The sequence below is a fragment of the Lagopus leucura genome, unplaced genomic scaffold (genome assembly GCF_019238085.1).
Source record: "Lagopus leucura isolate 7727_CA_CO unplaced genomic scaffold, USGS_WTPT01 Super-Scaffold_100001, whole genome shotgun sequence".
Taxonomy (NCBI): Eukaryota; Metazoa; Chordata; class Aves; order Galliformes; family Phasianidae; genus Lagopus; species Lagopus leucura.
Genome location: NW_024962262.1, coordinates 98606783 through 98622162, shown reverse-complemented (window position 1 = coordinate 98622162; position 15380 = coordinate 98606783). Strand labels below are relative to the sequence as shown.

At 47.0% G+C, this 15380-nt stretch overlaps 2 protein-coding genes across 3 annotated transcripts; both read left to right on the top strand.

The window, feature by feature from the left end:
- The first annotated feature begins 638 nt into the window (after positions 1–638).
- Positions 639–2353, top strand: LOC122177807 (cytochrome c oxidase copper chaperone). The gene is made up of 3 exons (XM_042867529.1): positions 639–837; positions 1452–1562; positions 2135–2353. The coding sequence occupies exons 1-2, from the start codon at positions 719–721 to the stop codon at positions 1534–1536; spliced, it is 204 nt and encodes a 67-aa protein (XP_042723463.1). The 5' UTR covers positions 639–718; the 3' UTR covers positions 1537–1562; positions 2135–2353.
- Positions 2354–5919: 3566 nt separating this feature from the next.
- On the top strand, positions 5920–15366 carry POPDC2 (popeye domain containing 2). 2 transcript variants are annotated; one of them, XM_042866921.1, is made up of 4 exons: positions 5920–6815; positions 8768–8876; positions 11045–11423; positions 15076–15366. In XM_042866921.1, the coding sequence occupies exons 1-4, from the start codon at positions 6325–6327 to the stop codon at positions 15156–15158; spliced, it is 1062 nt and encodes a 353-aa protein (XP_042722855.1). In that variant the 5' UTR covers positions 5920–6324; the 3' UTR covers positions 15159–15366. The 2 variants fall into 2 exon arrangements, with proteins under 2 accessions (XP_042722855.1, XP_042722854.1); XM_042866920.1 differs by having other exon boundaries at positions 11045–11561; positions 15076–15164.
- Positions 15367–15380: the final 14 nt, after the last annotated feature.

The following is a 15380-nucleotide window of genomic DNA, read 5'->3' as shown; positions in this document are numbered from 1 at the left end:
GGGCAGCCTGGTCTGGTGGTTGGCGACTGTGCACATAGCAGGGGGGGGTGAAACTAGATGATCATTGTGGTCCTTTTCAACCCAGGCCATTCTGTGATTCTATGACATGATTTGCAAGGGGTTGTTAGGGCAGTATGGTTAGGTTGTGATCGAACTTGATGATCTTTAAAGTCTTTCCGAATCTGAGCAATTCTATGATTCTGTGAGCCATCCTGAACACCCTCATCAGCCACAGATGGGTAGCTGGGGACAGGCTGCTGAGATCGGCAGGTAATTAAACAGGTGGTCAATGAGGTGAGTGAGTGGTGCGTGACACCATTCCAGAGGCAGGAAGCAGCCTCCTCAGGAGCCTGCGTTTGGAGGAGTTGCATAGGCACAGGGCGGCAGGAAATGCCTCATCTCTGATGGGATTAAAATGAGGAGCTTTGGCCATCTGGAAAACCGTGTTGCAAGGAGCTGAGTGTAGCACAAGAATGGAGCTGCCCCGTTTCAGACACAAGCCTAGGAAGCACAGCTCTGAAAAGACGGGGCGGAACATCATGAGGGCTCATCGCGCATGCGCGACTCCCATGCAGAGGCACACAGGCCTAGGAACTACCTTTCCCGGCATGCCACGGGCTATGCGCGCAGGCGCAGTGAGGCGAGGCTCGTCCCGGAAGCCAAGCTCGCTGCAGGTCTCCTGTCTTCAGTAGGCCGTGACAGCCGTGAGCCGTTCGCCATGTCGACTGTAGCGGCCGCCAGCTGCGACTCCAAGGGCGCCGGGGAGGCGCGGGACGAGAAGAAGCCGCTGAAGCCTTGCTGCGCATGTCCCGAGACCAAGAAGGCGCGGGACGCCTGGTGAGTGGCCTGGCGCGGCTTCGGGTTGCCTGGGCACGCCGGTAGGTCTTAATGTATGGCGGCCTGCTGTAACGGAGAGCGGGGACCGGCCACTATTTGAATACATAACGGGTAATGGGATGAACGGGTAATATCGGAAGTTACCACGTGTGGTAATGTGTTTGTTTTTTTTTTAATACGTAGATGGACTTTTTTTCCTTTTTTTTTTTTTTTTTTTTTTTTTTTTTTTTTTTTTTTTTTTTTTTCCCAGAATCCCTAAAAGCCACCAGAAACTGGACTAACCCACTGTTTATTGGTAAAGCCAGTCTAATCTGTCTGGTGTTGTAGAAACTTTGTCCCTCTCGTTACTGAGTGATTTGAGAATTCGCTGTCAAGATCAGCAACCCAACATAGTGAAGCAACAGCCATGTACTGTATAATAAAATCCCAGTAGACCTGCTCATTGTGGACACTGGTAGTGCTACCCTAGACACGATAGGCAAAAAAAAATCTCTGGAGCTTAATTGTTATTTATTCACTTCTATTTGCCCTCAGTAGCTTGGCATCTGTGTGGTTTTGACTAATAGTTAGATAATATTTTGTTGCTGAGCCTTGGAAATCTTTTTGTTTTGCAGCATCATTGAGAAGGGGGAAGAAAATTGCGGGCACTTAATTGAAGCTCACAAAGAATGTATGAGAGCTCTGGGCTTCAAGATATGAGCGGGATGAGCAAGATGATGTGTGTGGTGAGTATAGCCTACAGAAATGCACTCGTTGCTTGTTTTCTGCCTCTAAAGTATTCTGTTGTCTCAGCTGGTGCCATTGGGAGGTACAGGGTACTGTCCATGATGACAAAGGGCAAATCTTTCCTAAAAGAAGGAAAGCCAGGTAAACCTCATTGACCCTGGAGTAACTGCTGCTCTCCTTTTGAGGATGGCAGAGGCTTCTGGGAGCTCAGAGCCCTTGTGAGTGGCTCTTGAATAGTGAAGTTTGACTCTGCATCTGTTCTCATAAAAAAAAAAAAAAAAAAAAGCCAGAGTTCAATTTAGATTTCTAATGATAGGACTGTGTTTAGTTCATGCCCCTCCTTCACCCAAATGCAAAAAGTCACATACAGAGGAAAACCTGTTTTTGTCTCATATTCTTTGGAAATGGACATACCTCACTCTGGAGTTCAGAAAGTAACTCTGGAGCCAGTTTAGAAACAGAGTAGGGCTGTTTGTTTACAATTCTCTTAATGTCTGGAGACAGTTAAACTGTCCCTTGATATGCTGTGGGAATCCATGTGTAATGGAGCTGTCTTTCCTCCCTTTTCTAGATGATGACTGTTGTGTGATTGGTGTACTGGAAGGCTGAAAAATAAATTATTTCTGGAAGTCGCTTCAAAGAACGAATATGAAAAAAGAACCTATTTATAAAGAGTCTTTAATGGTAAACTGTGTATCACATCTGCAGCTTTTCCACTGTTACCTCTTTATTGCTGGTATAGAAAATATATATTTTTCCCTCTTAATAAAAGTCTAAAAATGACCAGTGATCCTGACTTCTGGTTTTTGTTTGTTTTCTGTAAAAAGTTAAGGGAAAAAATGGCAGTAGTTATTCAAAACACAGCTATAGAAATGGAGAGTGTGAGGAAAGCTTTAATTGAAATGCGAACAGGGATCAGTCAATCAGACCAGTGGTTGAACAGGTGGGTCTTCAGTGTGGGTTTTCCACCTGATGCAAATTGAGAAATCATGCTAGTGATATTGTGTTACTGCTTTCAGCAAAGTCATGTTGAGGCTTGTTGGGGAGCTGCAATGCTAGCGTGCAGCAGGTGCTGAAAAGATTCTGGACAGCTGTATACTCAAAAGCAACAATTGCCTTGCAGTCAAATCTTGCTGAGAGGCTTGCATTGTTATTGCTACAAGATTCTTACGGGGTGGATTCAAAGTCTGAATGGAGGGGGGACTGATGGCATACCCTATTCTGCACATGATGGTTAGTGTAGCTGCAGGGACATGAAATAAAGCAGGAGCAGGAAATATGGTTGAACTGTATAGTAGTAGTTCAACTAAATATAGTGCGAGTTATCTTTGTACATTTGCAATTGACCTCATTTGATTGAGCTTGTCTGAAGCAGTCTTGAGACCTTTCCCAGCTGTTTCCTGTATGTTTTGCAGAGTGTTGTCGGTAATGCGCTACATAGTAAATTTAAAACAATTGTCTAACTATTCCCTCTCTGACTTTAGGCCATCCAGGTATTAGTGTCCACAACTCAGGTGATTAGACTGCTTTTCAGGTTACGGGGTCACTAGTGAGCCTGTATACATCCTGTGGAAAATAACCAGTTGTGTAGCTGCTGCGGGATCTGAGACTGATAATCTCTTGGTGTGGGGCTGCTCTCAAGGACAATACTAAGTACACGGATTTATTTGCCAAACATATCGTGCACCTGGTTTGCGTCATCACCTGTTACTGAAGTGCTACTGAATGAGTTCATTATAGGTGAGAAGTCATTTACATGCTGCTGATTTCAGAGCTGAAGAGCTTGACATGTATTTTTCTTTCTCACATCATCATTTTGTTGTAATGCCTATGTGTCTTCTTCCAGTGAAGAGTTTTGATGCTGCTCAAGTATCTTATTATTTACTCTCTTGATTCCAAATTGTTTTGATCTTGATATCTCCCTTTGAATGTTTGTTCAGCTTTTCCACTTGAGTCAGTATTGGCTTGTGCACTCTCAGCTTGGGTGAACCTCAGCATCTCTAGATGATAAGGCATGTCTTCCAATTCTAGACAATGCATTAGAATAAAATCTCTTTTCAGAAAACTAAGAGAGTTCTTTAAACTCTTGTTGGATAGAAAACTGAACATGCTGTGAAGATGGTCACTGTATTTTTAGGGCAGAAAGCAAGGTCTGGGCCTTGGTGTTTCAGTCATTTTGCGGTGGTTGCCAGACGCCTCCACAAGCACGGATCCAAACAAATGCTTGAAGCAACCTCAGCAGCTCAGACACTCTTGCACATTGCCATTCAGGACTCTTCATTCGGTATCATTACAGTACTAGTATAAACAGTCAGGGTTTGACCCCAACTGACTCTCCCAGTACTGTAAAGAAATCCAGCTCTGGGTTATGTTTCCTGCAATCCCAATGGCTGCACTTAATGACATCAGTGTTTTTTTTCTAAGCGAGATGTGTCCTGGAAGATATCAGGGGCAGCACTTTCTTTGTCCTAAGGAGTAGTTAACTTTGTGTAACCTGAGTCTCTTAGTTCAAGAAATTACCCGAGGTAAACTGTGTAACTTTTTCTCTTTTTCGGTCTCTTTCATTGATAGTACTGCAGAAGTTTTTTGATAGTATGGAAAGGCAGGAGAAATTATGACCCGAGGTTACATGCAGGAATGGGATCCACCAGAAAGAAAAGGAAGAGCTGGGAGGTCCTTAACAAACTGTGTTGAAGCTGGACCCTGAAGTGAACCCATTATTCAGGTGGGGCAAACCTAAAGGTAATCTTACTGCAACTTTGCTTTTCAGAATGTTTCTTCAAACATAGTTTTGAATTTTCTTCAAACATAGCATTGTTGTCTGCAGCAGTTCATTTTTATCTTGCATATCTTATGCAACGTATCTTAAGTCTTTCCAGTCTTGATATCCCAGTTCCCCTTTATATCAAATGCCAGCCTCCCCTGAAAAAAGTGTTCCTTGTAATATTGGTTTTGCAGAGACCTTAAGGTAGTTGCTCTCATCAACAGCTTGTCTATCATGAACGTGACAACGATGGGGAAAACAGAACTTGGTTCTCAGTATTGTTGTTGTAGTGCTTTGGCTGTAAGATTATCCTTCCCTCCCTGCAGAGAAGCCAAAGATACCTCTTGCAGATGAGCTTCGTTATGCTTCAGTTGGTAGAATTTCTCTCTTAAGTAAGGGACCACTGGAGACAAGTTTCCCTGTATCACTTCACCCTTAACAGGAGCATGTTTCTGGGTGGACTGTACTCATCCTCTGGACAAAGCTTTATTTGTGTTATTTCCTTAACATGTTGCAACTGGTCAAGATACCTTTGCTACTCAGGAATAGTACAGCACTGTGTTGCACTTAAAGTCACTGCAGTTGTGCTGGCTGAGACTATGATATGTTCTTTAAGGCTTCATGAAGCATTCCTTGTGCCTCACCCAGTTGATAGTGTTATCCTAGAGGGCTATTAGTGGCAGAGCTGATTTTGTTTCTTTAAATGAATGATGCCAATGGGAATGGCATGTTAGGCAGGGCAGCTGCAAGCTCGTCCTGAAACACAACCACCCTTGGAAACCCTATCCCTACCCCACTGACCCATGCAGGCTGACTTCATACTGTTGACTGACCATGCCGGTTGCGTCAATGCCTGAAATGTTACTGCTTCCTGGCAGTGGGGTGGATCCTGTCGGTGTGACTGATAACGTGTTACTCGAAGCAGGGGAAAAGCTGCATTTACACATCTTAGCCATGGCTGACAACACAGGCCTGTTAGTTGTGAGGTGAAAGAATCCTCACTCAGGATGTCCCTGCAAAGCATGCTTCCAAATGCATGGAACTTTTAGGCAATATAATCTCCTCTTCACAACTGATAAAGCTGAGTCCCAGCCGCTCAATATCTTTAGCTCTGTCCCTTGCACTCACAAATGTGCTCTGGTGCTACACCTCAAGCCTCTAGGTCTGAAATGCTCTGCCCATGGAGAGGCTGTGTTGCAGAGCCCATTGCTGGAAAATAACATTCTATGGAACTGCCTCTCTTCTGCTGAAATTCTGGCACCGCTGCCTGTTGCAGCAGGAGAAGGAGACAACCTTTCTCCTTTTTTGTTCTGTGTGAGGGTCACTCTCTTGTAAGAGCACAGAGCAGTGCTGAGCCCTGCAGATGCCTGGAGTTCTCAGTGATAAAGCCCGTTGCTCTGCCTCTCCTTTCCCCTCATTGCACTGGACTTATCTGGGTGCCTGAGTTATGTTAAGTGGCGGGTGCGTGCCTGTTCTCCATTCCCTTGCTGCTTTTGCTCCTTGGATTTCAATTCCAAACATGGTTATCCCTCTGGGGTCCCTCTCCTCGCCGCTGCCAAGTGATAGACGTACCAAATCCAACCCTGCCCTCCCTGCCGCTCTCTCGCGGGCTCATTTTCACTGCCAGAGGGCTGGCGACAGGAGCGTTGCAACCAGATCTCTAACTGGGCTCAGAGTTTTCCAGCTAATGGCCTCTGCTTTCTCTTTGCCTGAGTTTTTTCAGCTTCTGTTTTGCCAGATCTGCTTTTCTTTGGTGCGGCTAGGGAGAGGGCCAGCCTGATTTGTGAGCCACAAAGAGAAAAAGTGAGCTCTTTGGGGATTTTTCGGTAGTGAAAACATCTGGCAGAGCTTTAACATGTTGCTGTGAAGTGCACTGCTAAGGGACCAGCCGGCACTGAGGAGTAGGAGGAGGAACAGCCACCCAGCAGCTCTGCTTTCAGACCTCTGCACTCTTTGCATATGACAATTGCTTTTTAACTCCAGCCGGCCGGGGCAGGATGAGCACCAGCAGCCCCTCCTGGGACCAAGCTGTCCTCCAGCCTCCTGCCTGCTATGCCTGGAAGGAGTACATGGAGGGAGCGGCCTACCATCTGGCCAGCTGTATCGTCCTCCTAGGCTACATGGGTGGCAGCGGCATCTTTGGGTCCATCTACATTTTTGGCCTCCTGGCCCCGGGCTACTTCTGCTATGCTCTGTGGGGCTGGCTGAGCACCTGTGGCCTTGACATCTTAGTCTGGAATGTGCTGCTTGTCCTCACCTGCGTGCTGCAGCTGGCTCACCTGGCTTACCGACTCCGCAGAGACACCGTCCCCGAAGAGTTTGAGCTTCTCTACAAGGCCATGTACCTGCCCTTGCAGGTGCCCCTGGAAGTCTACAGAGAAATTGTGAAGTGCTGTGAAGAGCAAGTGCAATCATTAGTCCGAGACCAGAATTACGCAGTGGAGGGCAAGACGCCCATCGACCGGCTCTCCTTGCTGCTGTCTGGCAGGTAAAACTCTCCTGGTTCCCAGCAGGCCCACAGCAAAGCACTGAGGCTGCTGTTGGTAGTTTTCTCCCTCTGTACTAACTGGGGTGGTGATTATTTCCTTCCTCTGAAAGGGCTTTGTGATATACGTCTGCCTGCTGCTTTTGCTGATATTTTTTTTCTTTTCAATTTGCCTTTGGGCTTTTTCTATATATAAAAATATTTCAGGTAATGATACACAGCCAGCAAAGCTGTGCTTATGATAACATGGGGGGGACCCTTGGGGGGATCCTTGCCTCTTTCTTTGTCTTTTTAAAGTGATTTTATTTCTAGTGGGAGTAGACCTGGAGCCATGAGAGCTGGAAGTGTGTCTGAACTTGTGTTCTCTGTGGGTTCCAGAAATGGCTCTGTGCTGTGGGTGACTGAGTATGCCAAGCAAGAGTCTTTGGTTCACCTGCTGCCCTGGCCAGCAGCATTAAGGGAGAGCTCCATCCCCATTTCCTGAACCTTCAAGGCTCTGTTTTTCCACTTTGAGGGTCATTTTGTCAAATCCATCTCACCTCAGCAGGCCCCTTTCCTTTTTCGTATTGTCATGCTGTTTCTTTGGACCATCAAGGAGGACCTGTAGATGGTTGTAGCTGTTTGCCTTCAAGCTATGTTAATTTGCTATTTACTTACTGGGGGGGTTGACTGTAGGGCGAAAAGTGCTGATGAGGTACTGGCATTTGTTTACCCTAGAGCCTGTGGCACAATCCCATGATCATATCTCTTTTCCAATTTTCACAATCTAAATACAGAAAATAGTAGTGATATTAACTGCTGCCAGGTACTCAGCATTAATGTCAAGAGAGAGTAAAAAAGGAAAGAGACCTGTAAGTGTCTCACAAGGATTTTCGTTTGGGAAGATGAATTCAGCATCACCTGGAACTTGTGGTCTACTGCAGTGGAGGTGAGACGATGCATGAAGAAGGGTTGTCCTTGCTTTTTCTTGTATGTTTGGACATTTCTGGAGGATGTGTTAAGAGCGGGGACTACCAACCTAGGCAATGTACTGGGAGGAAATTGGATATGTGTATTTCTACTGGATGCCCTTCTTACCAAACTCCAGGCTGAGCATCCTCCTTTGAAGCGTACCAGACCTGCAAATAACATTTCTGGGGAGAGCTGCCTTGCCTTGCACTGGGTCACCTGCTGCTGCTCTGTGAGCACGAAATGCTGCAATGTGCAGTATAGCCAGCACTGGTGGGATTGTTCTGCTCTCTTTTGCTGTGGGAAGTATGCATCTTGCTATGGGATGCTCTATGGAGATGGGATTGGATTTGCATTTCTTGCTACCCACCCTGTTACCTTATGAGGCTGTGGCTGACCCTGCAGAGCACTGTTGCTCTTCTGATACCCTCTCTGGAATGGAATAATAACAAGATAAGGTGGTCTAGAATCACAGGATGTGCCTGGAACAGAAAGTTTTGCAGTCCTTGACCTTCCCAGGCAGTGCATGCTTGGAAGGCAAGAGGCTGCAAGATTGAATATGCAGCAAACTATGAGATTGCAGCACGATGCCAGTGTGATTTTTGGAGAGGACTGTGCAGCATGGAGGTGAGGATTGCCTGCCCTCATGCAACTCAAAGGAAAGTGGGAAGATGCAGGTAGAAAGAGGTATGGTCAGGCTGAGAAGTACTTGAACAGCAGCAGTCCTGTTGACTGAGAAGTCCTGTTTTAGGACTGGCATTGCACCTGTGAGGGCTGGGTATGCAGTAAAAATTAAACAGGTGGAGAGCAGGGCAGTGGCAGTGAATCTCATTTTCCACTGAGAAAAAGAGAGACAACCCCAAAGGCCAGAGCGTTTGCAGCAGTCTTTGGTAGGCTGTGGGACACACATGAGGCCTCTCCTTGCAGGTGGGACTGGCTGTGTGTGATCAATTTCGTGGGATATCTGCTTTGCAATCTAAGCCTGTGCATCTTGCCTGTACCTGCAGGGTCCGTGTGAGCCAGGATGGGCAGTTCCTCCACTACATCTTTCCATACCAGTTCCTGGACTCTCCAGAATGGGAGTCACTACGGCCTTCCGAGGAAGGAACGTTCCAGGTAACCCTGAGTGTCACCCAGGCTCACTCCTGGTTTCCCACAGCCAGCCAGCAGCAATGCCAGGCACGGTTCAGCAGGCGGGGAGGCCTTGGGTCGCTGGATCGCTGCTGTCAGAATGCTCCCTTAAACCAACACTGAAATGTTCGCCCAGTGGGCTGCATTATTCTGTGGCAGGATGGCATCTAATTGGGGTGGAGAAGCAGAAAGGATGATTCACGCCTGAATATGGTCCTTTCTGAGCAGAGGAATCTCTTGCTGAGAGACCAGAGCGATTGTTATTTGCAGCAATTGAGAGGGTTTTGCTCTTGCTGTCAACACCACAGTATTTGTTGTTTGGCTTTCCTTCTGGAGGAGATTATGCAAGCCCATATCTCTCCGCCTTTAACCTATGGGGTTGGCTGATAGCCATCAGGATGTCAATCTAGTGTGTGCCAGTTGGGGCATATGAGGAGGGGCTTTACTAATCTATGAGGAGGGTGGGACAGTCATGAGGGAATTATGCTCTTATGGGGACAGCCGTGTTCAGACTTGGTTAAGCCAAGGCAGCTCCCCATACCTGCTTTCCTCAGGTCTGAATTTGTCCAGGTTACCGTGAGGGGGAGGTCATGGTGACTGGTTCTGAGACCTCTGCCATCACTGATCATCAAAATCGTACCAGAGAAGGAGCAGCAGGGCATGGCTGACCCTGTGAGGGTGGCATAGGATACAGCTTGTTAACAAAAATTGAGATGTCAGGCCAAGGTACTGAGGTGGATGAAGAGTAACGACAGCATGGCTGTGCCAGAGGTGGAGGTATTTTGTGTTCTGCACCAGGCTTCAATCCACTCCTGAGTTCTATTTGAGTAAGAGTTCATAAGAGAGAGCAATACTGTTGTTCCCTGAGGGAAAAGGTTCATCTAAGGCAGGAAACATCTGCACAGGCATCTGCAGTGCTTTCTGAGCTAATTTCTGTGAAACCGAATGTTCCTAGAGCTCCTGGTCAGGGAGATCAGTTGCACCAGGGCACTGGGATAGGTGGTGTTGGTCTGGGTGGGGAAAGGCTGCAGCAGCATGCTAGAAATGCCTAAATCCTTGTCTGCTCACTAAGGAGAATGAAGAATTATCAGGCTGCATGAGACCGAAATTCATCAGGTCTGGTTTGATGGTAATGTTCTTGGTAGAACATTGTTCTTCATGCCTGTGGGAACATGCTATCTCGGACAAGTGTTAGACCCACTAGTTCCTCTTATCTGCGTCACTGATAAGACTATCTCATCTCAACCTTTTCCAGCACTACAGTCACTTGGGTAGAAAAATGCATATTTGACTCTGGACCTTTGCTGGAAGAGGACATGGAAGGCTTTTCTTGCCCACGTTTCCCCCTGTGGCTGTCTGGGTTGAGCAGTTCTAGGATCTCTGAGAAGTGGCAAGAGCCTGACTTACTCCACTTTTTCTCATGCCTTCTGCTTTGGCCACATCTTCTTCCACACTGCTGCTGAGCTGCTGGCTTCCAGTGCCTGGAGGAGTTGGGTTTTGTGGCTGGCTCATTTTCCCAGAAGCTCTGATGATGCCAGAGGTTCATGAACAAATCCTGTCATGTTGCCCTGGTTAGGAGAAAATCTAACCAGGTTTTGTTGTTGCAGTTCACCTAATCCCTTGTTACCTTATGAAAGTAGAGATAGATCCTTATAGAAAGGAGAGGCAGTGCCAGAAATTGGTTAGGAAAATGAGATTCTTCTCACTGCAGTTTCTGTGTGACCCATACTCTCGCTAACCTTGTCCTGGGGAAGTTCTCAGCTATTAGGTCCTGTATTTCTTTCATAGGGCAGCTGCTTGCATGGCAGCAGTGTTAGGTATCAATCCCAAGGACACACACTTGCAGCCAAGCCATGTTCAGCTTCCCAATGGCCCTCTGCCACGGTGACTGGCCAAGGAGACCCCTGTGTATGGAGTGAAAGGGAGCCCCCGGGATATTTTGGTTCCAATGCTTGTTTGCATGCCTGGGTCTCCATTACATTCAGATGTTCTTCTCTGGCCCAAGGGTATTTCACCCTGCATATGTCTCTTACGTTTTATTATTATATTTATTGCAATATATGGTCATGTGTTGTATATTTTAAAATTATTGTTAGCCTGGTCTTAAAGCTAGTGTAAAAAATGGCTATAATGACTCCCTTGTTGCCCCACAGGTCACACTGACAGCTGAAACTGACTGCAGCTACATCACCTGGCCAAGGCGGCGGCTGTACCTCCTCCTGAGGAAGGACCGCTACATTGCCCGCCTCTTCTCCTCCCACTTGGGCTATGACATCTCAGAGAAGCTCTACTCCCTCAATGAGAAGCTCTTCGCCAAGTTTGGTCTCCGCTTTGACATCCGCTTGCCCAGCCTCTACCATGTCCTGGGCCCGGCCTCCTCAGAGGGGGAGCTGGAGGAGGCCGAGGAGCTGCCGCGCTCACCACAGCCTGAACATGGGCTGGACGGGGCCTTGGAACCCCCTCCACAGCCTCCGCCACCACCACCTCCTGCTTCACGCCCTCGGTCCTCCCGGGCTGAGAGCGACCTGCTGGGTGAGGACTCCACCAGTCTTGTCTTGGAAGATTTTGCTGAGTTACCAGGGTCATTTATGGACTATGTGAGCGAAGGGGAGTATATGAAGTGAGGGTGCTCCCTGCACGGGCATGCGTCACCCCACGTGGCACCCCTGCGTAAGTACCCACCAGTGGCAGCAAGTAATTCCCCAGCCTCTTGCCCTTGCTTGCCACAGAGGTAAGGAAAAGTGCAGGTGGCTCCCCTGAGGTCCCCAGGGGCAGAGGTACAGCAGCCTAAAAGCAGAGCAGAAGATGGTGGCTGCTTGGCCTTACCAGTTCCCTCCTGGTGGCTTCCCACTACCAGCACAGGATGCCTTGCTCTCCTGTTATGGAGGTTAGCATACAAGTAGGTATAAACCCACACTACATAGCCCTCTTTTTCCCCAAGGAAATCACCACAAATGTACCTTATGATTGTCAGGTGCACCTGCTTGGTCATCATGGTGCTGGGAAGGACTGTGATACTGCTGTGAGGTCTGCTGCGCTTGGCAGCATTTTTTTGCCAGCTGATACAGAGAACTCAAGGAGATGTCCTTGACCTGCATGGTTTTAAGCAGGAGGAGGTAAAAGCTTAATTACAGGCAACAGGCACACAGTGGGGTGTAAGGACTGGTCACCAGCTCATAGGAAGCTCCTCCCTGCCTTGTCCTCTCCATCCCCCTGCGGAGGCAGAGGCACTATAATGACATCCAGGTTAGTGGGATGTATGGGTATCTGCAAGGACAGCATGGGATTAGCCTGCTTGTGTGAGGTAGAGCTGTGACTGGAGATACTCTGGTATGGAACTGAGGAGGGTAAATACAGGTAAGGGAGCTGACAACCTCAGTGAGGACAGCACAAGTAAAACCACCTCTAGGTCTTAATGTGGATGGATAGTGGGGAGCACTGTGCATTGTTCAAAGTCTCCAATGACCCTGCACCGCAGAAGGCCAAATGTAAAATGTTGTTTTTACATGCCCCAAGCTCTACTTTCTGGTAAGTGGGAATAAGATGCTCCTCTCCAAAATGCCAGCTCCTTGCTCTTGGGGAAGGAAATTGCTGGGCTTGGGGACATTGGGGCAGTACAGGCGAACAGAAATACCTGGTAGAGTGGCTCATACTTGAAATTCACATACAAGTGACTGAGAGATAAATTCTATGCTGAGCTACATTTAGCCAGCTGCTGCACACCAGCTGCAGTCTCCAAATGTGCATTCCTGCTGTCTTGAAATGCTGCTTTCTGGCAGCCGGTTGCCAGACTCTAAGCACAGAGCTGGGATTTTTGTCCTAGAAGTGACCACTGCATGAGTCCAAGCTGAGTCTGCAAGAAAGTTAAAAAGAGTTTTGAAAGCAGTGGAGCTGGAAGATCTTCCTGTCCAATACCATTCTGCTTTGAATTAAGCCATGTGCCTGTTCCTGCATTTCCACATCTACTGACTTGAAATCTGGGATATGATGGAGCTAGCCAGGAGAGGAACAAGTGTGTTTGGTTGTCCTTGAATTGGATTTAAATAAAACAAATCAGCAAGAGTTTTGCTTAGTTTAAAAAAAAAATGGTTCACAGAAAAAAAAAATAAAATAAAATCCTTATTTATTTTCTAGCTTAGGAGTTCTCCTAATTTGACAGTTAGGCTGTAGGCTGCTGGAGGTACAAACTTGAAGCTTTTTCAGTCCTTACTTGGAGAAGCAGGAACATGAATCAGTTATGAGACAGTCATTCTCTTAACTGTCAGGCATTTCTGTTGCATAGATGCAATCAAAAATAAATGCAGTCAGTGCTGTAAATGGGCACTTTGTCTGTGCTTGTATGTTGTTTTCTCAGCGCTAGGATATCCATTCTCAGGTCACTGGCAGAATTCTCCTGGTAGATGAAGCTCAGTAAAATCAGAATTTCAAATGCAATTAAAAAAAAATTAAGAAAGGAAGTGATGGAGGCAAGGAATACCACAGCTTTTCTTCAATTGAACCTTTCAGCCAACTGTATTTGGCATAAGATGATACTGTGAACATGCGTGCAAAAGGTGCTTGTTTACATCTGCATTAGGGAAAGTTCATGGGATGCAACACAAAGGTCCATATTCTGTCACAAAGTCCTCTTAAAACATTTGGAAGCTCTTGTCTTTCTAGATCTTGGGACAGAGGCAATGTCAGCATGGGTTGATATTTGGAGTAGAGACCTGTGATAGAAGCCCGAATGTTCCAGAGGCCTGTATTTGGAGTGGAGGAGGGGGATGGTCTTCCTTTTGTCAATTGTCACACCAGGACATTGTTCCACCATGACCTGAGCACTTAACAGCAAAAGGTAGTGCTAGAGAGGAGCTGCTGTTTTCCCTCCTGGCTGGGAACAAGCACTTTTGTAACTTCTGTCTTAGAAATGGTGAAAACAGTAAACAGGGATAGTCCCCACAGCATCCTTGCTTGAGTATGCAATAGCTGTGGTCTCAGAGCTTTCCTGGGGCTTTCCCATGTCCTGAGCTCTCATCTGTCTCCTGAGCAGCTTCCAGCCTGGGTAATTACCTTCTGGTTCTCTAAATTCTTCTTGCTGGAGTGCTTCTGCAAATCACCTTTCTTTTCATTGATATTGCCACCTTGCTATGCCACAATGCAGGACACAATTTCTGAATGACTACAGTGATTTTTGAATGTCCATAGATCTCAGTTGGAAAAGACCTGCAAGGTCATGAAGTCCAACAGTCAGTGTGATCTACTGAATCTCATCACTAAACCACATCTCTTAGTTCCACATCTGCGTATCTCTTAGATACCTTCAGGAGTGGAACTCCACTGCTCTGGACAGCCTCTTCCAATCCCTGGTCACCATCTCTGTGAAGAATTTCTTCCTGATGTCCAACCTAAACCTCCTCCTTGCACCTTGAGGCTGTTTCTGTGAGATGTGTTGTCCTATTGGACTTATCATCTAGTCCTTGAGAGAATTTCTGCTTGCGAGCAAACAGACTGTGTTATCCTACTGAAGAACACATGCTTTTTCAGGAGAACAGCTGTTTCAGTAATTCGTCTGTTTAGAAGAGACAGGTTCAAGGGTTCTGTTCAAAACTTGCTTTAGCAGCATACTGCTGTATAGCCCAGTGTTCCCTAGCAAACAAAGCTTTAATCCCTGAATGAAAATTGATACAACCAGAAGCCACCTGCCTTTTCCCCCTTCCATATTGCATTCGCTCTGGCTTGTTCTATAAATGCTTGCAAGATGCGTAGCTGCTGCTACTTAGTTTTGCATCTGTGAGCTGGCTTTCTCTTGGGTGGCCAAAATGGATGGGTGCTCAATGGGCTGTAGCCTGGTGTCTACGTTAGTAGGAATTTTTACACCTGCTTTGCGAGCAGAACTAAAGGAGCTGTGGGCTTTGTTCCAGTGGTATCACAGAAGGTGCTTGGAAAAGCTTTGGTTTTGCTGCCTCGGTGTGCTTGGATAACATTTTCTGATTTATTGTGTGTGGAAGAATTACATGGTTTTGCATGCTAATTTAACAGGGGAGGGGGAGGAGGAAAAGTAATGGCGAGCTCTGTGAGGTTTGTGTCTTGGAAAGGTTTGCAAAACAAGTAAGAATTATTCCTCTGACACTAACGATGCTTTCTTTCTTTGTCTCTTTCTCTCCCCCTTAATTTTCCTTCCTGCTCCACTGCTTTCTTTCCACAGCCTCTGAGAACCTGCGGAGCCACCTTCCTGCTCCCTGCAAAGGACGAGCTCCCCTGGCTCCCACACAGACCCCTGAGCTCTAGGGAACAGCAGGCTGTTTGGATCCCAAGCCCCACCTGGGGGGCGTGTGTACTCACACACCTTTCTGACCAGATGGACACTCTGTAGAACGCACCAAAATGTCTGCCTGCATGGACACGAACACTCAGGAGCACATTGAAGCACACGCGTGGGACTGCAGTGACCCTCCAGCACCTCCCACTCCACAATGTTTGCTTCAACCTGCTGGCCCCAGGGTGATTCCC

What these genes read in the sequence shown, in the direction of transcription:
- POPDC2 (XM_042866920.1), top strand. Translation starts at nt 6,325, where the DNA reads ATGAGCACCAGCAGCCCCTCCTGGGACCAAGCTGTCCTCCAGCCTCCT. An exon ending in TCCTTGCTGCTGTCTGGCAG is followed by an intron (nt 6,816 to 8,767) that starts GTAAAACTCTCC and finishes CTGTACCTGCAG; the next exon opens with GGTCCGTGTGAGCCAGGATG. An exon ending in CCGAGGAAGGAACGTTCCAG is followed by an intron (nt 8,877 to 11,044) that starts GTAACCCTGAGT and finishes GTTGCCCCACAG; the next exon opens with GTCACACTGACAGCTGAAAC.
- LOC122177807 (XM_042867529.1), top strand. Translation starts at nt 719, where the DNA reads ATGTCGACTGTAGCGGCCGCCAGCTGCGACTCCAAGGGCGCCGGGGAG. An exon ending in AAGAAGGCGCGGGACGCCTG is followed by an intron (nt 838 to 1,451) that starts GTGAGTGGCCTG and finishes TTTGTTTTGCAG; the next exon opens with CATCATTGAGAAGGGGGAAG.